Genomic DNA, 20,199 nt, shown 5'->3' with positions numbered 1-20,199 from the left:
GGAGTCTAGCAATTGTAACTTCATGTATTCTACATTCAGGCAAAACTGGCTTGATTTTTTTTCACCCCTTAGTTATGTATTGACAGCAATCAGAGCTTTTAGCAGCCATTTCTTTAAACAGGAGATTTTGTGCTGGAGTTTCAGAATGTGTCACTCCAGATCATTTCCACAGATGTTATTTGTGCCCAATATTTCCTAATATTCGTGAAATACAACTACCGCCCCTCTGTCTAAACAACTTCTAGTTGCTGCCAGTGAAGGGGTTGGTTTTTATTCTATGTATTTATTTTGGTTTTAGTTTATAAATGCAAAGAAAAAGGTGGTAGTAGTCTGAAACTAAGAGGTCATTACTCCTCTGCTTGCTGTCAGATACCATCTCGCTGTGGTTGATAGAGGAAAGCCACTGTGGACCAGATTTTTATGGATCTGGGGTCAAGCTTGTAATGCCTGTTGCAGATTTGTTATTTCCTTGGGAATAACTTCCCTTCTGCCATGTGCAGTAATGAGTCAGGAATAACAGTGTCGCTTGGAAGTGTTCCCATGTGCCTTGACTTTGCTGTGTACTTCTTCCAAAACCAGAGATTAGTTGCCTTTAAAACCAGGTAATTGTCTCTGAGTACATCACTCTTATTTTAAAAGCTGGTTAATTTTATATTTCTTTTCTGCTTCCTGTTGCTTTCAAATGTAGTTGGTCAATCACTAGGCCTGCTCTTATCAGAGGGATGGCTTTCACGTCCTCCATGAGCAACGAGGAGATCTCCCACGAGCACATCACGGTAGAGGCAGCAGACAGCGGCCGGGGAAGCTGGACCTCATGCTCAAGTAGTTCTCATGACAACTTCCAGAATATCCCCAACCAGAAGAGCTGGGATCTCCTCAATTCTTACCGGCACACCCAGCTGGATGGACCTATAGCTGAAGTCGATCCCACAAACTGTTTCTCCGAAGAGGCTTATTTGTATTCTGATGCCTTTTCCAAAACCAACAGGCAGTCGAAAGCCAGTGTGGAGCTGGATCAGTCTCGGCAGAGCTGGGCCTCCTCTAGCTCCTTGTCGGACACCTATGAGACAAACTATGGGACAATTAAGCGAAGGGGGCTGGAGAACTCTACAGCAGAGCAGACGGAGGTTTTGGACTCTAAACCAGGCACTGATACAACTTATAAAACTGTTACTTCAAGTACAGAAAAAGGCCTGATAGGTAAGCCAAGCCAACAGCTTGTGGAAGCTTCTACCTCTGTTTTTCATTTTAATATTAAGCTGTTAAGAAATGACATCAGTAGGTCTGGGGGCTCGATGGCATGTTAAATTCAGCTTTACATGTGCTTTTAATCAGAACACTGCACAGACAGTGTGTTTTCAGCTTCTCTTTCACTAGGAAAACTGAAATAATAAACTAGCATGCTTCCCAGTCACTGTATGGGGCTGCACGAGAACTGTCTCCGTGAAAATGTCAAGCCAGTTCCTCTCAGTGGTATGACCTTTTATTTTTTGGACGACTTTGGAATCGTCATTGATTTTGGAGTCTACATCACTGTAGATGTTCCTCTGGCAAGAAGCAACAAACATGGCTTCTTGTAGTCCATATAATACAGACTTTTCAAGAACCTGAGAGGGAAAAGCATGACTGAGCAGTACAGAGCTCTTCCCGCTCTCTGGAGTTGGGGCACAGGGCTTTGGGCTCGGGAAGCTCAAGGGGAAAGCAGATTCCCTTCCTGTCTTTGCTGTGCTAAACTGCCATTTATTTGGTCATACAACTGCAGTTTGACTCTGTATGAAAGGAGAAAAACTAATGTCTTTTCAAAGATGCATAGTTCTACCGAGCAAGATGTTCTTTCCCTATCCTACTAAAACTAAAGGAGCTGGGTTAAGAACAAGATAAAACATGGAGTGCAAAGCTTTCTAGACTAAGTTGGGGGTGCAGCTGAAATGCAGTTTAGTTACTGACTGGATTGCTAGAGGCGTTTATGTTATCAAAGATAATTGCCTGAATAAACATCACACGTGGGTTGGAGGTCTTGGATTGCGTTCCTGCTCCTTGCCTTTGCAGAAGAAAGGCAGCGTGGTGCAGCCTTGCAGAAAACTTGCTCACTCCTGTGCCTGTGCTCTGCCCTTGCAGCTTTCAAAGCTGCTCCTGGGCCTCTGAGCTCTTTTAGGAGATGGTGTGTTAGCTCTTCAGTACATTCCATCTTTACTCACAGCTCTTCCCCATTATCTTAATTTTATTTACACACAGCACTGTATAGGTTTCCTCCCTTGTGCAGTCATAGCACAGTGGTAAGAAAGACTCAGCAACGTGCTTCAGCAGGGCATGCTTATGTCTCCTTAAGCAAACATCTGATAGAGGTGGATATAATTCCTGGTTTGCAAATGTGAATCTGTTAACCATTCACCATCATACAATATGCCAAAGGTATTTTCACTTTATATCACCATTTGTTTATTCTCTACAAACAGCTTGTTGCCAGAGTCTGTAATGACTGCATGATTTCAGAGTATTGTAAACAAAACAAGGATCTTCAGTTAATTTGCTTAATGAGCGCTGGTGTTGAACAGTCCCCCACAAGAACTGGCAGAAGCTTTCTTGCCTGAAACCTTTAAAACAGAGCTGGAAAGACACTGCCCACATACTGATGGCAGGATGTGGTCAAGGGAGAATCCATAATTGCGATGGCTTCAGAACTTCAGGTGCATTTCTACCCTCTGCAACACCAAGCGTTTCTTGCTGCAACCTTTGCTTTACAAGAAAAGAAGGTGTGGAGAGGTGGTTGTGCCATTGCTGTACATCCAAAGGGACAAGCTTTCCCATTACTTTTACCTATAGTATACATAAAAATTTATATTGTTACCTTTTAGATACATTTCTCTTAGCCTCTGTGTGGAATTTCACCCTGTTTTCTTTACGAAGTCAATATTTGAGTAGTCAGGTGCTTGGGAAGGAGATTCCTTGTGGAGGGTTTTTGTAACCTGAGGCTGTGAGTGGGCAACGGAAATCACAGACACTTAATGCTGTGGATGTTTAATGCTCTTAGAATGTTTTATTTGTTAGAATTCCTAAAGTATTATGAATTGGAACTTCACAAAAGGGCACAGTATTCCCATTTCCATTGTTGCAGTAGGCTGGATATTGGCTCTAGGAAGCCTGTAGCTTTCTCCTTTCAAGGAGAATATTCCCACCCTTGTCAGTCCTGCAAATCCATCAGACTGAAGATTGGGGTTTGCTGGGAGGACCCAGCCCTTCCCAATCCCTTCAGGGAGATGAAGGCTTCCTTCACTTCCCCTCCTTTCTCATAGGGGTGCAATTAAATGCTAGTTAAATGAAAATGGTTATTATACATCAGCAGTATAGATTTCTGCCTGTACTCACGTGTATCTGCAAAAGACCCAGATTACATGAATTCGCTTTGTTTTCCTATAAGCCCAAGCATGAACCAAGGCCATCGGGTAGGAACTCGCTCTTATTTCTGATACGAACACCCAGAGTCTCACAAGTCCACAACACAAGAAATCTCCTTTATTTTCACTCATTCACATTCTTGTGAGATAATATTACAGTTGCTGAAATAAATGAAGCTGTGTTGAACATGCATCCATGTTAAAACGTATCAACAGAAGAATGCAAATTCACTCAACTAATAGATTGAAAAAATTACCCTAGCTTTGAAACTCTCTTGTTGCAACATGTACATGGAAAAAGCCCAATTTAACATGCACACGAGCCCCAGGCCTGCGGGTGGGTGGGAGGGGAGAGATCTTTAAGAAAAGTTAGATTTTGGTTTGAGAGCCTATGTGATCTGAACTGCTGATGGACAGGGAAGAGAACTGTGGACATGATAAGCCATTGGTTACTATTAGAAAATGCAAAATAATGAATGCAGGCCCTATATGTGGTTTGCCTCACAGGAGCAGTTTCATGTGATTCTGGGTTTTTTTTCACCCTATAGCATAGCTGATTGGATGGTTTAATGTCTTAATACACATCAGTTGATACAGTGGTATTATAATGAGTTTCTCTTAAGACACTGATGGATGATGAAGTGGATGCTGTTGAAGTCAACCAACAGTTCTTACTATCGGATACTCGCACGCTGTGCAAAGTAACTTTGGGCTAGTTGCCTTAATTTCTTCCATTTCGGTTTGGCAACCCGTAAGGGAGAGCGGGAGCGGCCGCGGCCGGCGGCATTGCCGTGCTGGCTCTCCCTCCGGCCGGCAGCTCCTCGGTGTCCCGCCATGGAGCGATCAGTTCTGCACTGCAAACTGAACACAGAGGAGGTTTTAGTCTTGTGTCTGCTCCTTTGGCATCTTGCCTAGTGAGTTCACAGGTTCTGTTGCTGCTCTGACTTCTTAAAATAAGTAGAAAACATAAATGAAAGCGTAAATACCTGCTCCTGTCGTTATAACCAGTGTTTCTGCATTTGCATTTTGTTATCAGTTTCTGTTTTTTCCATTGTAACATTTCATGATTTTTTAACGTTTTGTTTCCTTTGTTTTTTCTTCTTTAACATTTCCATTGCTTATTTCTCGTGCCAGTGTACTGTGTCACCTCACCTAAGAAGGACGATAGGTATAGGGAGCCACCGCCCACCCCTCCGGGATATATGGGGATTTCTTTAGCGGACATAAAGGAAGGATCGCCCCACCACCCACACCTAAAACCTCCCGACTATAGTGTGGCAGTGCAGAGGTCAAAGATGCTGCACAGTGACCTCTCTAGACTTTCATCAGCTTCTCTCGGTAGCGAACCGGTGGCCTGTATTTCATCGAAGATGCCTCAGTGGCATAGTCGGCAGCCGTCCAGCCCCAAACTAGCAGATATGCCTGACGCAGATAGTGAAGAGGATGGTATGTGCAACACCTGGCTCGGGAGATGTTGAGTGAGCTGCTGTGTGAATCGGGTCTGGGCAGTGGTTACTTCACAACGATGTTCTGGGCTTTCTCTTGGGCATTCCTGGAGATTAACACTTGATTAATCTCTAAATATGCAATTATGTTTGTATGGCTGTATACACATGCATAGGTGTATGCATGGTATACACACGTTTAAAAAAAAAAGAATGCTTTCCCTTTAAAAAAAGGCATGTTGACACCGAACAGATATTGAATTGTATATGAATATACATATGAGATCTCCCAAAGCGCAACTGAGACACTTAAGAGCATGGAGCTACTATTTTTAATTTCTTTTTTAAATCTGTCCCCACTCAGTGGTGGCAATGGCTTTAAGGGACACTGTCAGGCTATAAGTGACATGCAGAAAAGCTCCAGCCTCTCCGGGTTGGTTAACTGATGTCTCGCTGTTTTTAGGATGGCATCAGGATGATGATCTAAAATGAGTAATTTGGAATTGATGAGTTGTTATACAACTCTTAATTCGTTTCACATTTGTATTCATATGTGCTACTATTAAGCTACCTTAAGCCTCAACAGAGATTTCTGGAGACTGGGTTTAAAAATCTTGGACAAAAGAACAGTGAATCTCTGTCCTGGAAATAAAACCTGACTTCTCAGCCCAACTTGGCCTGACAATGTCTCTTCCAGTTAAATTCTTCATGATCTTGTTTGAAGCAACAGCCAGTGCTGCCAAGCATGGCACGTATCGGGTGACCAAAATGCAAGAGATCTTTCTGAACAAGACTGCTCTTACATTGTGTCAAAACTAACTTCAAGTTAGCCGAATTTCTGCTTAATTGTTTACCTGCTGATTTGCTTTCAGTACCTCTGCACTGATGGGATCTCTCTGTACCCTTTGCTAGTGAACTCATGTTTTTATTATTAATAGAATGGTGTGGTCATTTCCTTCCATTTCATTCTGGCTTAAAATGAGTGTGGATTTAGATTAAAACAATTCCTGATGCAAAATGATCCTATCTTGGCCCTTTAAAATATGTAAGGAGTATTTAACATGTATATTAGAACTGCAATTCAAACTTACGGTAAAATGTAAAGTTGCACAGCATTAATTCAGTTGTGACATGGGATGTTTTTGATGTAAAAATAAAGAAATAATTGCTTCAAACATTTTAATCTAAATTTTTCTACATGAAATTTAACCATACACTTTTAGATACACTATTTTTAAAGTGCTTGGTTAATTTTATTTGCGATACAATGCTCACTGCATGTTGGAAAGTAATTTTCTGGCTGTTCTCCCAAATCAGTAGCTTTTGGGATATTGGGAGCTGCATGCTAATAATTTTTGGAGGAGCTGGGATCTTCTGTTTTGCGATATATTTTTATTGTATGACTGTAATGCCTCAGACTACTTGAGGATTTGATAAATGCTGATACCGAATATGTCGTGATCAATGATTAAGACAGTGAAAACATCACGATGAAGTAGTGAAATCTTCACAGACCAGTAATTAAATATCTGGGTGCTGTTGTGTACCTGCGTCCCAGGCAGGGAACCGATGGAATAATTTGCTTTTTTTTTCTTGTTTTGCAGAAGACGAACAAGTATCAGCAGTCTAACCGTTGGGCTGTTGCTGGAAACCACAACGGGAGGGATGTGAGAAGGACCGCACGGTTCCGTTAGCCACCGCTAACGACTTGCTGCTACTGACCTCGGCCGCTGCGGCCGCCTCTGGCGCGGACGGGACGGGGCGCGTCGGGTCACGTCTCTCCACCTTATTTCACTCTACCACCGCCTAAAACAAAAAGCTATTTCTGCCTTTGAAATAGGAAACCATTTTCAAGGAGCGTTCTGACTACCTGGATACCGACACCGGTATCTGGACATGGACCAGGCTTCACACATTTGGGAGGACCAGTTGTCAGCACCGCTTGAAACTGGGAAGCGTTCTTCTGTATCATACCATATAATCATTTGGTAGCTTTCCACCGTCGTTATTTTCTACATGACCATTACAAGTCTAAGAGTGTTATTTTATGAACTTCAAAAAATATATCAAAATGTCGGCAAAAGCAAAGGACATTACTGAAATATCTGAAAATAATTTATTAATTTTTTTTATTTTTTTGGATGGGAATTTCCTTTATTTGTGTTGGGAGCGCTCTGGTTGGCTAATATAAATGTTTAGTCAATGTGATAGTAAATTAGCTACACATAAACTGTTGTGCTCTCAAAATAAACACAGAAAACTAGAAATGGGGAACCACCCAGTGAAGAAATACATGGATTTAGAGTGGGCTTAGATTAGATATGAATAGAGCACAAAGCCCTGCGGAGCGGCGTGTGTCGGGCAGGCAGCCGTGCCGCCCGCTCTTCCTCCACGGACCTCACAAAACACTCTGCCCCTCCAGTATTATTGGAATTCTTTGAGCTGCCGGCCAACTGAGGCGATAGTTGGTGCTCTGCTCCCCTATACAATAATCATTTGCAATGCGGAAGCCACAGCCCATGGGAAGCTGGGAGGGGGGTCTGGAGCTTTCCCAAAAGAGCTTTCCCCAGGTTTTGCCCCGCGGAGTTCAAAGCGCGGTGCTGCGAACCAAAACTGAACCGTGTGTTGTGGGTTTTAAGATCATCCCACGTGTTCTGGCCTTTTACCAGGGTTGTGCAGGATTTGGGTGCAAAGGTTATCTTAGAAAAATTATAAATCACCTTCATTTCACAGTAAAATTTGTGAAAGTGGATTAAATGCCATAATGCTTATATAAGAATATAATAATTTTTATGATGGGTTTAAAAACCCCGGTTGTGTTCATCTGGAAAACACGGATGATCTCAAAACATTTTGTTTTAAATCCTAGGTAAAAATCCTGGTGGTGTTTGATGTCAGTGGAGTTCTGACTTACAAGCAGCCAATATTAAAACGTGATAGTCTAGTTTGACTGTGGTCAAATAAATTGCTTCTTTGATTTCGCTTAGCCAGCCAGAGCGCAGAGGGCTAAAACTGGAAATACCTGCAGTTTCTTTCTTCTAGCACACGATGCCCCATTCTAGTGTTGAAATTGGACATGAATGTGTGAATATGTATTTAAACATTTAATTGTAAATCTTTGTTGTGATGTTTACAGCCTAAGCTAGAAAGAAGATGTTTGTCATTTTTACAGTGCCTCAAAAATTATTTCTATATCCACAGTTGTGAAGAGCTTTAAAGTTTGGTTGTTGTTTGTTTGTTTGTTTTTTTCTGTATGTGTGCAGGGGGTGCAAGGTGAATGCAACATTTTCTGAAAGTGACACAAGTACCAAAAACAACCCAAAGCCTTTGATGTGCTTTCCCCATAGCAGCTCGGGACTGATGCCTCTGGGTGACTGTGTGACCCAACCTGAGGCTGCAGTCGTCGCAGTGCCAGGCTCGGTATCACCGTGGGGCTGGAACTTTCCCAAATTGATTGGAATTTGGGAGACATGAATGACCAGCGATGCTGAGGAAGGGATGCCGAATTCATAAGTAATTGGTTGGCTGCAGGAGTTTTTTGGCACAAGTATCTGAGGAGCAAATGGTTGAAAAATTATCTTAAAAATCAGTTGAGGTATATCATAATAAATGCATTTTGCTGTTTTCGAGGCCTTAATGAATATAATGAACCTGCACAGGCCTTAATGAATTAAGATTAATGTGTCAAAGCAATGCAGGGCAGAGCAATTATTTTCAGCACATGTAATGTTGATAATATTTAAGTGTTAAATTGATATTTTTGTGGGATATAAATCCAAGTCCTTGCAGTCCCACCATCAACTGTAGTTGCTTGTTAACTTCTCCGTGGAGTGCGCAACAGGCTTCGTGTTTTGTCAGAAAAATCATCAAAATCATCTGTGTTGTGCCAGGTAAATTGAATCATACAGTTCCCGTGACCTCGGGTGTTGAGCTGCAGCTCATTTCAGCCTGTTGAGCAAAAGTACAAGGGATGGGTGTTGTTGCTAAGGTGACTCCCTTTTTCCCTGAAAACCTGATCGTACTGCCATCGGGGATGTGTTAAAGCTCCAGGAGTGGGGTCGGAGTCTTTGGCAGCCGTAAGAGCAGTTGAATAAATCACCCATCAAAATGTGGTGTTTGCACATCAACAGCATCCGTCTGTTCTGCAGGGCTTTCCGGAGACTGGGAAGTTTTTAGAATGGAAGTCTTGCTAATCATATTTTCCTAATATCCAATACAGCTGGTGTAAATAAGTCACTGCATAAACTATGGACAATGAGCTACTACTGCTTCTCCTGCCTCGCACAGTGTGGTTTGCCGCTGCTGGTCCTTGCTGGGATTTTTGTTTGTTTGTTTGTTTTTAAATCAACCGATCACATTGATCGGGGCCGATAGCCAAATGTAGTGTGTCTGGTATGGATTTGAAGAGACATTATCCCTTTTTTCAGTCATTGAAAAGGAAGCAGGATGGTGGTTAGTACCTGTTGTACACTGCTCGAATGAAGTGAGGTCTTCTGCATCACAAGACTCCAGGCTTGGTACCTCCACCGGCTTCCTTGAACTCGGGGTCTGGTTTTGATCAACAGTTAAAATGCCTCATGTCACGTTCTTCCACTGCCATACCTCCGTTTGCTCTCTGCCCGCTGTTTGTTTGCTCTCGACTTGCGGGTGAAAGATGAATTTCAGCTATTTGTGATTTAACCATACAGTATTTCATTATGCTTTATAAAGCTTAAACTTCCAAGTAGTTCCCCCCGAAAAAGCAGTGCGGTTTTATAAACTTTAATTGGCCTCTCCAGTTGCAGAAAGGGGAAAATGAGATGGTTGAGCCCCCGAGTCCGGGTTTCATCTCCCGAATATACAAAGCAATGGAAAGGTGATGTCTGCAGGTGTTTGCAGGACACGTGTTTGCGGAGTGCGTGTGCAGGAGCGGGTGGGTGTTTGCTCACCATGTGTTGCTTCCCTGGCTCATTTGCTTTGCCTTTGCCCTTCCCCAGGAGCTGAGCCTCGGTGATGCCGCCTCTGTGGCATCAGCGGGGATGCAAAACCTCCTGCCATCATCTCCCCAGCCATTGCCTCGCAGGCAACAGTGGAAACATGAACCTGCCACGTGGATTTTTATAAACATTAGAATTAGATTTTTAAAGGACAAACTTCCCACTGCCTTCACACACACACACACACACACACACAAAAAAAAAAGGGATACTCTCTCTTTAGAAAAGCTTTACACATTATATTTTAGAACGCGTGTATAGAGGATAATCTACCTTGAATTCCCAACCCAGCTTTTGCTTATGTTGTGCTTTTTATTGTTTTATCTTTATTTTTGATATACCTGGAATGCAGTTTAGCTTGGTATTAATTAAATTCTAAATATGTGAGCATATTGGCAAAACTGCACAGATGTAATGATATTCCAATAGCAATTGTACTGCACAAGTCAGTGATTGTAAAGTATTCTGTAACAAGCAATGTTTGTCTCCTATTTTTTGATACCTCTTACACTTATGTCTTTTAGAAAGACAGTGCCTCTGTATGCTTTTTGTATTTTTACTGAGTGATTGTAAATATTTGTTATATTTTTGGTTAAGAGAATGTTTAAAAGTACTGTTTATTATCCAATCTATTAATATGTTGGAATCAATAAACAATCAACATATATTACTTGTTTTCAGCAGATACTTTTTCTGGCAGACGGTGGAGAACGGGAGCCCGGTTGGTGCGGGGCCGGGAAGAGCCTGGCGGGAGTTCTGCTCATCCTGGGCTGGGAGAGGAGCAGCTCTCAAGTTTTTTGTGGTGTTGGGGGTTTTTGGGGGGTTTGTTTGGTTGGGGGTTTGGTTGGTTGGTTGGGGGGTTTTGGTTGATCGTTTTGGTTGGGGTTTTTGGAGATTTTGTGGATTTTTTTCTTTGTTTTTCTGGCAGTGAGTGATGGCCCTTCAGGCTTTGACTTTGCACCCCCCCCAGCTCAGCTTGCGCCGTGGGGGGAGCAGCTGGAAGAGCACATGGTTGGAGGGGTGTGTGCACCCCAGCAGCGTTGGATCCCCAGTCCCGCAGCGAGGAGGCAGTGGGCTTGGTGGCAACGTGCTCCTGGGTCCCTGTCCAAAACCGGCATCAGAGCAGGTCCAGCGGAGTTTGGTGTTTGTCCCCTTGGCTGTGCAGCAGCTGGGACGCTGGGGACATGGGGACAGCCAGCCCAGCGGTCAGGGGAATGGGCACCAGGAGGGGAGCGAAGGAGCCACTGCTGCTGCACTGGGAGCTGGTGTCCCAGCAGCGCCCGTCGCTCAGTGCTTCGTACCCCCATGGTCCCTCATCACCGTCCCTGCGGGTCCTCCTGCCATCTCCCTGCCTGCACAGATGCTCTGGGCAGCCCCGCGCCCTCCTCCCCTCCCTTCCCAAGTCCCCTGTTCCTGGCTGCTGTGCCCCATTTGTCTGCAGCTCCATCCTTCCCAGCATGGTGCTGGAGCCCTCACTGGGATGTGACACACAGAGTCATCTCAGGGACACCAAGGGTCCCACGGATCTGTAGGGCGGCTCTTGAGACGGGGACAGGGACTCACAACATCCCCCTGGTCCTGTGACCCTGCCTCAGCCCAGAAAAATCAGGGTGAGACCAAGTCTGATGCAGAAAATGGCACTGGGCTGCGTACTGTGTCTCGCAGACTGCTACAGCTGGGGAACACAAACGTGGACCTGTGCAGGGAGGGAGGGGGCAACCACAGAACTGAAAATTCTCTTTTTCCCTACCTTTTGCAGACTGGTGGAGGCCTCTGGCAGCCCATGGTGCTGTGGGTGGAATGAGCGAGGGGAGCCCGACCTGCACCGGGCAGCAGGACCAGCTTCTAACTTCATTTTCTCTCTATTTATTTACTGATCATCCAAAAGGTAAACTACATGGGAACCTTTCGAATAAATGCATTTATTTTTATTTCTCTAAGGCACACTCTGGCAAGAAAAGCCTGCAGGTTCTTGTTTGCTTCCCTGGTGCAAATGGCATTTTCTGCCTCCACGCAGCCCCTTTCTCCGCCGTGTACGTGGGGATGCAGCTGCGGACGTGCTGCCGGATCTGATGGGAGTTGAGCTTCATGTCCTTCACCATCCTATTTCCCCCCGTGGGGCTTTCCAGCTTTCTTCTCAGGGATCTTTGATTTCAGGCAGTTCCTGGGAGGTTGTTAAGTTTTTATATTTTTCTTTTTTAAACTTCTGAAAATTACCGTTCTTCTTCAAAAAGGACAAGGCCCAGGAGCTGCCACGAGAGGACAGCATTGCTGCGTTTTTATGGGGGCCGTGTGAAATCCGCTGAGCGAGGCCTTGCCGGAGCAGGGTGGTCCCCGCCAGCACCCATCGCCCTTGGGGGTGACAGCGAGGACATTTCGGGTTTTGCACATCGCTCTCCATCCGTGGGCGGCTCCGGGACCCTCGGCGGTGGCTGTGGGGACAACATGACTCCCAAAACCCATGAGGTGCGGAAGGACGCAGGATCTCAGCACTTTGCATTTTGGATTTTCCAAGGCCGCCTGGTGCGTGGTCTGGATTTCCTCCTCACTTGTCCTGACCATACTTCTTCATCCATGATATTTATCCCACCTCGTAGGAGCTGTGGCTTTTTCTCCTCTCGTCTCCACCTGTCTCTGGACCCTCGGTGCCCCCCGCGGCGCGGGAGGCGGTTTTCTGTGTGGCAGAAACATCGGCAAACTGGTAGGACAATCTGGGAAGACAGCAGGTAGCACTCAGGTTTTACTGGAAAGCACAGTGTCATTATGGCCATACTGCAGTGAGCAATTAGTTGTGTAAAATCAAATTAAGAAGCAGCAGTTCCATTAGCGAGCATTCCCGCTTAATGAGTTATTTTTATTTCAAGGGTTTCTTTTACCTTTTTTTATTCTTTCCTCTTTCATTAGTGGTTTTAAAAGCTGTTTGGCACAGCCCTATTTGTTGCTGTTTGTCTAAAATGACTTTAGACAGGAGAAAGCAGATACGTACCCCCATCCCCGATGCAGTTTCAGCCTTGCCCAGGTCTGATGCCGTTCTGCTGCCAGCCTGCACCTCGGGAGCCCGGATTTACAAAACTTGGGCTGTAGGCATTTCAATTTTATCGGGAAAAATTAGTAGCTGCTTCTTAGACTGTGGTAACGCTGGGTATTATGTGCTCAAAGAAAAGTTGAGGTTTGTCCCTCCAAAGTAAATATGAGAAGAGATATTAATCCCCTTTCCTTACACAAAAGGCTGCTCATTTAGCAGGTGTTTCCTGCTAGAAAACTGCTTTTTGTTGGCTTAAAGAGAGAAGTGAGGAGACCGGCTGATGCACCCTGAGGTGTCCCTGCGGTTGTGGCTCTGCAGGCAGGGTCAGTCAGATACTCCCAGCTACTTGTCGTTTATTCAGAGGGTAAAATGTACTGGAGAGACCACGTTTGGGCACCAGGAGTGCCAAAACCTGCCCCTGCACCACTCTTTGTTCTTTGTCAAATTCCTGCGATTTAGGGGCTGGAGAAAGAAACATTTCTCCTCATCCAACCTTGATTCAGGAGCAGCACTAAGCGCCCATGACATTTTCACTGTGTGCTTTAAGGCTGTGGCATCAGCTCTTGGGGTTTGACCCAGAATGTGCAATATTTTAAGCTTTCCTGAAGATCCAGGTCCTGGAGGCATGTGATAGCGTGAACCAGTGATGGGGGTTTGGGGTACATAAAGCTCTTGTTGCTATGAAGAAAACCTTGAAAATGCAAACTATAAAAGGTATTCTTAAAAAAAAAATAAGTGGGCAGGAGATTAAGACCCATATTTATTTAAACTGCTCCCAGCTCTCGTTGTTGCTGGCTCCCAGTGCCGGCTTTCTGCTTTTCTGGCAGCCTAAAAGCACGAAGTCTTTTCCTGGGGTATTGCCCCAAAGACTTGTGTTTTTCTGGGTGAGGCAACACTCCTGGAAATGCAGGAAGAAACAAGTTATTTGCACAAGACAAGTGTTAAATGAGTTCCACAACCATTTCTGTTCATTCCCCTTCGTTCACCAGAGAAGGAGAGTAATTACCAGTGTGGCAATGCTGCAAGTCAATCTTGACTTGGGAAGAGATGAAGAAAAATGGTAATAACTGGATTTCAAACATAGATGTAGTTGCATTTAACACTTATGAGCAGCAATAAAGACAAAGGTTGTAATTGTATCTGCAATTTCAAACCTCACAACATAATTTTATGTACTCAAGCATCTGTTTTAGGATCATAGCTGAGAGTGCCAGATAATTGGCTTTTTTTTTAGACCTATCAGTTAGGCTACATCAAGTTTATTATACATTCAAACTCATTTGTTAGTAAACATGACTTGCGTGGAATAACCCCACAGTGCAATAGTCCTGGGGACAGTACATGCATGTGGAGCAGCAGAAATCCACTTGTCTGCTCAGCAGGATGCTGATACAAGACAAAACTCACAGGTACCCAAGGGAGAAAGTGCTGCTGACCCTCCCACGAAGGTGCCCGTGTTTTCCTCGGCCTCTGGGAATTACGGCTAACGAGTGTGGAGGAAGCCTGCTGCAGGCCTGGGAAAACCTGGGATACCAGAGCCTGATGTACACCTTCCTAACCTGCTCGCCCAGGATTATGAGCACACCTTGTCTCAAAGACTCATAGAATGGTTTGGGTTGGAAGAAACCTTAAAGATCATCTAGTTCCAACCCCCTGCCAGGGGCAGGGACACCTTCCACTGGACCAGGTTGCTCAAACCCCCGTTCAACCTGCCCTTGAACACTTCCAGGGATGGCGCACCCAACCTTAGTGTATCATATTTTGGGAACACACAGGACTAACACGAGGTTGCGATGCAATGCCACCTTTGCTTCCTCTCATTTCCTCTATTAGCAGGAAAGCTGATGGAGAGGAGGGTCTCATGCTCAGCTTCTGCTGGGAGGATCAGAGGGGCGATGGGGGGAGATTTCAGCAGAAAACCTGAGCTTGGTGAGTGCCATGACTTGGTGTCCGTCACCCTGAGCCACACCTCAGCCATCCACCTTTGTCATCTGCAGAGGGAAGTAATTAAATTTAATAGAAGTCACCCTCGGTTTTACAGCAGTAGTAATTAAATGTAATTGGGGATGTGACTCCTAAACAAGGCCATATGTTTTTTCCAACAGTACATTTGACATCAGGAAGAATAAACAAAGAACCAAGGACGTGCAGGAGCAGCATGGGGAGCGGAGCTGTTATTCTACCCCTTCTCTGTCAGCGGTGTCCATCACAGCTGCCCCAGCTTCACTACATGATGCTGGTGGTCAGTAACGGGTGGGAGAAGTCTGCTGGGGTTAGAGTACCTTGTGCACCATCAGCAAAGCCATGTTCTTAAAAATAATAGCAGCAGCAGAAGCTAAGAAAGTTCATGGATTTCTGCTGCCCTTTCTCTGGTAAAGGCTGTTCCAGCTCGAGTCTCCGTGCAGAGGGACCGAGGGGGAGGCACTTCGTCGACTGGCTTTGCTGTAAAACCTTTGCTACCTTGAAGAGCCCTCGATGACTGAAGCACATACTAAAAATAACGTAATTGTCAGCCAATTATACAGTTTGAAACTAAAACTCTGGCCTTTGGTGATGGTGTGGTTTTCAGAGGTGCAGAAACCTGCTCAGTTAGAAATTAGCTAATGAAAAAGACTAAATGTGGCACTGGCTCTTCTCCTCAGGCTTAGGGAAAATATACCTCCAAAAAATCAGTAACTGCTGCTTCCATTACTTGTGTCCTTTGTGGAAGCGTCACTGCAGCCAGAGGGAGCAGACCTGTACCAGCAGGAGCTCCGGCCACGGGGACAGTGACAGCAGCTCTGGCACTGGCTGTCAAGTGCCATCGGTTGTTTGAACTTGGGAATGTCACCCTGGAAGGTGTGGGCTGGACCCTCGTGGGAAATTGAACATGCAGCACAGCCTTGGCCTCCAAAACTGGGAACTACAGGGCATGTTTTATTTGCAGAATTGATTATTGCATGGGAATAAAGAGCTGAGCCTGCGGTCTGGCACTGGGCAGATCCATGATGCAGAAAGTCCACTGCCAACTGATGGCTGGGGAGGACTGACAAAGGCTACAGTTCAATTCTTTTATTCCAAATCATTTTTCCAGCTGGCAGTTTGAGACGTTCAGCGCTGTGGTCTATGTGCTGGTGTTTGATACCAAGGTATTTACATGGTGTGTGGACAAGTAATATGAACGTGGATGGCTTTCAGGTATCATTAAATGTTCCATCTAGTCTTGTCAAACAAGAAAAGTTACAGTGAGGGGAGGCCCTGTGGTGCTTGCTAACCCAGGCCTACCTGTGGTGTGGCTGCTGGCTTTGGTTTTGGGTTGGCTCCACTTTGTACGGCAGCCGGGTACCAGGCGGGGGTGTTCGCTCCATCACGGCCGATGCCTCTGGCAGCCGGGATTGCATACAGCGAGTATCAATGGCATGGCAGATTTTTTCAATGGGTAAATGATGTGTGGCCAGCTTGAATTCTTCAGATCAATAATTCAGTGACAGGCAGCTCAGGCGCTTGGAAATAGCATTAAACCCAACATAGTTGTTCTGCTTATTGCAAAGGATCGAAGAAACACTGGAGCCTGAATTGCTGAGCTCTATCACCGTGTCAGGGCTGTGAGTGTGAATATTAAGCGCTGTGGCAGAAGGAGGCCATGTGTGTACGTGGCCTCTTTGACAAGTGAAGAGGAAATGCTGAACTCCCGGACTTGCCAGCTGCTGGGAAATGGAACGGGAGATAGGACCAGTTTCCACCATGGTGCCACACATGGTCACCATGCCCATCTCTGGTCCTTCCTCAAACAGCAGGAGGAAGAATGCAAAGCCATTTCTAACAGGCCATTTTCTCGAAGAAAAGCAGCTTCTCCTGGATGCTTTATGGGTAGTTTTGCTCCAGATACATTTCAGGTTAAGCAGCAGCAAATAAGGTGCAAACATGTCAAGGTTTTCCTGATTTAGCTCCGCTTTGGAAGGGGCAGAGAGGAATGGTTGAATTGTACCAGCTCCTGGCAAGACCGTAATGTATTTAGCTAAGTTGTCAAGGAGAATTAGTGCACTTCGACATCATGCGATTCTATCCCTAAATCCTGTTTCTGCTTCTCACAAAAATCAACTGTTTCAATGACAAAGTAAAATTTGTTTTGACACACTTCAGGGGTTTGGGTCACACACCCCTATTTGATTTTATTGTCTCAATTTCAGACATTAGCCAGGCTGGGTGATCAGTCGATAAATGGCACACAGTAAGAGGAGAAAGCCTTCCGCATTGCTATGTTTTGATAAATATTTTGGAATTTACAGTAATAATACTAAACTGACATTGCTTTGGTGTCATATTGGTGCTCCTGAGAGGCATGAGGCTGGTTATTAAGGTTCAGGTGTCAAAGAATTTCCCAAGGCAACAAGTAACTTGATTTTCTCCATGGTGTTTTAGTGATGTGGGCTCCCAAAGGCCACAGGATCATATTAAGGTAAATGTCAGGGGTTTGGGGACATGCAGTGGATTTCCAAAATGTACTTGGTCTTGGTCACTACCTGTGTTCGATTTCAGTGGGACGATTGTTATTGCTTATCCACATCCCAAGGCACTTCAGCACTTCTGGTCTGAAAGACTAAGTCATGGCTGAAGACGGGAATTGAGGTTCCTAAAGGCACTTAGATGAGTTACTATTCTTAACATTTCTACTTGTAAGTAGAATTGTTTTTAAAAGACAACCAGAGCACAAGACGAGAGCCCGATCGCTGCGGGAGCTCGGGGTGAGGTCTGTGTGCAGCACCATCTGCTCCCTGCCAAGGGGCTTCGAGGAGGCAGAACCACAATGACCCGGGGTGGGCTAAAATGCAATTTATGCTCATTCACCACTGCCAGTCGTCAGCGGTCATATGGGTGAGGGCTGTACATGTGAGATTTGAAGTTGTGGAGGACTTCAGCAGCTATTAAGAGTTTCTTTTTCTATTCCTAGAGAAATAAGCCCTGGATAGACAATGCAGTCCTTTTACGTTGCAACATCTTCCGTGAGCTGCAGGGAATTTGCTTGCCTTATGGACAGGATCCACAGTAAGCCCCTTTTCCACTTAGGCTGATGATATTTGCCATACATCAAAACAATATCTCATCTCTGTCTGTGGTTTCTCATTCCCCAGAACACACACCTCTTACATTCGTCTTCATGAAATTCAAATGAGCAGCGAGTCAAGCAAAAAGCTTCTGTGGCACAAAGTTTGTGTAGGGCTTACAGGGGAGTTGCTTACAGTTTTATTCCAGATGATACATTTAATTTGGTGTAGCTGGTTTTTAAATGCTACCTCTTCTAAAAGGTATTAAAATAATAAAAAAATAGAAGTCTTGGACATGGTCTAGCCAAAGAGCAAATAATGCAGTACTTGAAATGGTTAAGTTATTGATGCACCTTGGGTTTCCCCTCTTTCCTTTTGCATTTTTTTTCTTCTGAGTTCTGTTCTTTTAAAAGCTCTCGGTGGTTTTCAAGCTTCAAATTGTTGTCTTGGGGAAGCAAATGCCTAGGGAGGAATTTTAATATTGCTTTTTCTAATTGTTGGGAAGTGAAGGTTAAGCAAGATAATCAGGTGTTGGGTAGAGCTGCCAGATGACAGTCATTACAGATATAAAAGTCTAGTGCCAGTTGTGATACTGTTCAGCATCGTAGCAGTAGTAAAACCAGCACAATGTCATTAGAGTCTTTATAGGACAAACATTTCAGAAACTGGCTCTATATCCCTGTGATGTCTGTACAAACACTCCTGCTCACTTTTAAAGCTTGAATAAAATCCGAGATGATTGCTAAGCTAGTCGTAACATCTCCAAGGTCAGAGGAAACTCCCCATATGAGCTTCTGTGTGTAAAAGGAAGAAGAAAACACTCCACCAAAAAGCCAAGCTAACCCTGATGCCTAAAGAAACAACATAATAAAAGGCTGCATAAAAAGGGAAGGTTTAGATAGCTAAATTGTGGAGGAACACCTTTTATTTCCCCCCCCCGTGAATTATGAACATCGCTACCGAGCTCAGGCGGTTGACTCTATTAAATACATGTTGACTTTTGTCCTTCACTTGTTTTGTCTTTAAGCTATATCTATATGTATATCTATATAATTCAATACATATTTATTTGTTTGTGTTCTTCAGTCTTTTTAATAGATGTCATCTGCCTTTGAACAGAGATTTTCCTTGGTGATGACTCCCCATCACCGCCGTTAGCAGCTTTTGCTGACTAATCAAGATGTAGCTTTGTCCCGTTCTTGTAGCTGGAGAGCATTTTTGCAGCTCTGTAGGGTTTTGTCATTCATTTGGATGCTTTGCCAGTGTGTTGTGCACCTGTACAATGTCAAATACATATTGCCCACAGCAGCATTTAATAGACTTCCTGATGTCAATGTGAAGTCAATAACTCAAGATCTTAATTGCAGTCCATGTCTGGATGCTGGCTTGCCTATGGTTTTTTCTGTGTCAAATAGCTCCTGATCTTTGGAACAAAACTATAGTATTATTTTCTCTATGACCCTAGGAAACAAAAATAACATTGTGAAATGCAGTACTGTAGTGTTACGTTCAATGGTCTGGAGAAAGAGATCCAAAGTGTGTCCTTTCCTCAGTATGATAAGCATTTACCAAATTATTCCAATAAGTCAGTTTGATAGAATAAAAAGAAGAGTATTTGAAGATTCTCATTTGTGAGACCAGAAAGGAAAATGAGATGCATAGGCAAAAATACTGATTAAAACCCCCTCACTCGTTCTCATGAGATTAATGCAAAATATTTCAATATCATGTGTTGTGCTTTGTGAGTGTAACCTTTTTATGTAGTTGATTATTGAGGTACTACTACCCTTAATCAGCCAGCAGTTTAATGTAGAGCTGAGGCTTACATTCTCTCCCCTGATTTTCAGAGCCTTGTACTGGAATTAATCCTGGCAATTTGTCAAACCGGGCCTGAAAATCAGCAGTTTTAAATCTCCCAAAGCGAGGATCAGGAGTGGCTGCACAGGGACCAGCTCTGGGGGACTGAACAGCCAAATGCTTTTTTGCTGGCTAAATATTCAGTTCCTGCTGTCGTCAAAATATGCCAGAACACTTGGCTGGGTTGATGGATATATATGAGATAAATATAGAGAGGAAAAACTTTGGACTGTACTTAATATAAGTGTTTTTTCTGAAGAGTCTTTCCATGCTGCTCAGGTACTGCTGGTATTTGCTCTTTTGGATTAGAGCTGAAATATCAATTAAGATCCCATGGGAAAAGTTTGCTCTCCCATTGTTGCAGCACTTTTCGAGCACACGCACGATATATGTGCAAGGTGTGTGGATGCAGCTGGGCATGGCAGGTTAGCCCAAAAGATGGCACTATTTTTCTGTTTCGCTGTGAAGCAAATTCCC

At 44.3% G+C, this 20,199-nt stretch overlaps 1 protein-coding gene across 7 annotated transcripts in view; it reads left to right on the top strand.

The window, feature by feature from the left end:
- RAPGEF6 (Rap guanine nucleotide exchange factor 6) overlaps positions 1–10,006 on the top strand; it is a 117,672-nt gene extending 107,666 nt beyond the window's left edge. For 5 of the 7 annotated variants that reach the window (XM_065848885.2, XM_065848888.2, XM_065848886.2 and 2 more), the window contains 3 exons: positions 689–1,200; positions 4,530–4,841; positions 6,445–10,006. In XM_065848885.2, coding sequence (XP_065704957.1) covers positions 689–1,200; positions 4,530–4,841; positions 6,445–6,470 — 850 coding nt within the window. In that variant the 3' untranslated portion in view covers positions 6,471–10,006. The remainder of the gene's footprint in view (positions 1–688; positions 1,201–4,529; positions 4,842–6,444) is intronic. The other 2 variants (XM_065848891.2, XM_065848889.2) reach the window with 1 other exon arrangement.
- Positions 10,007–20,199: the final 10,193 nt, after the last annotated feature.

This window comes from Patagioenas fasciata, chromosome 14, assembly GCF_037038585.1.
Source record: "Patagioenas fasciata isolate bPatFas1 chromosome 14, bPatFas1.hap1, whole genome shotgun sequence".
In the NCBI taxonomy this organism is placed as follows: domain Eukaryota; kingdom Metazoa; phylum Chordata; class Aves; order Columbiformes; family Columbidae; genus Patagioenas; species Patagioenas fasciata.
This window is presented reverse-complemented; position numbering and strand designations above follow the sequence as displayed.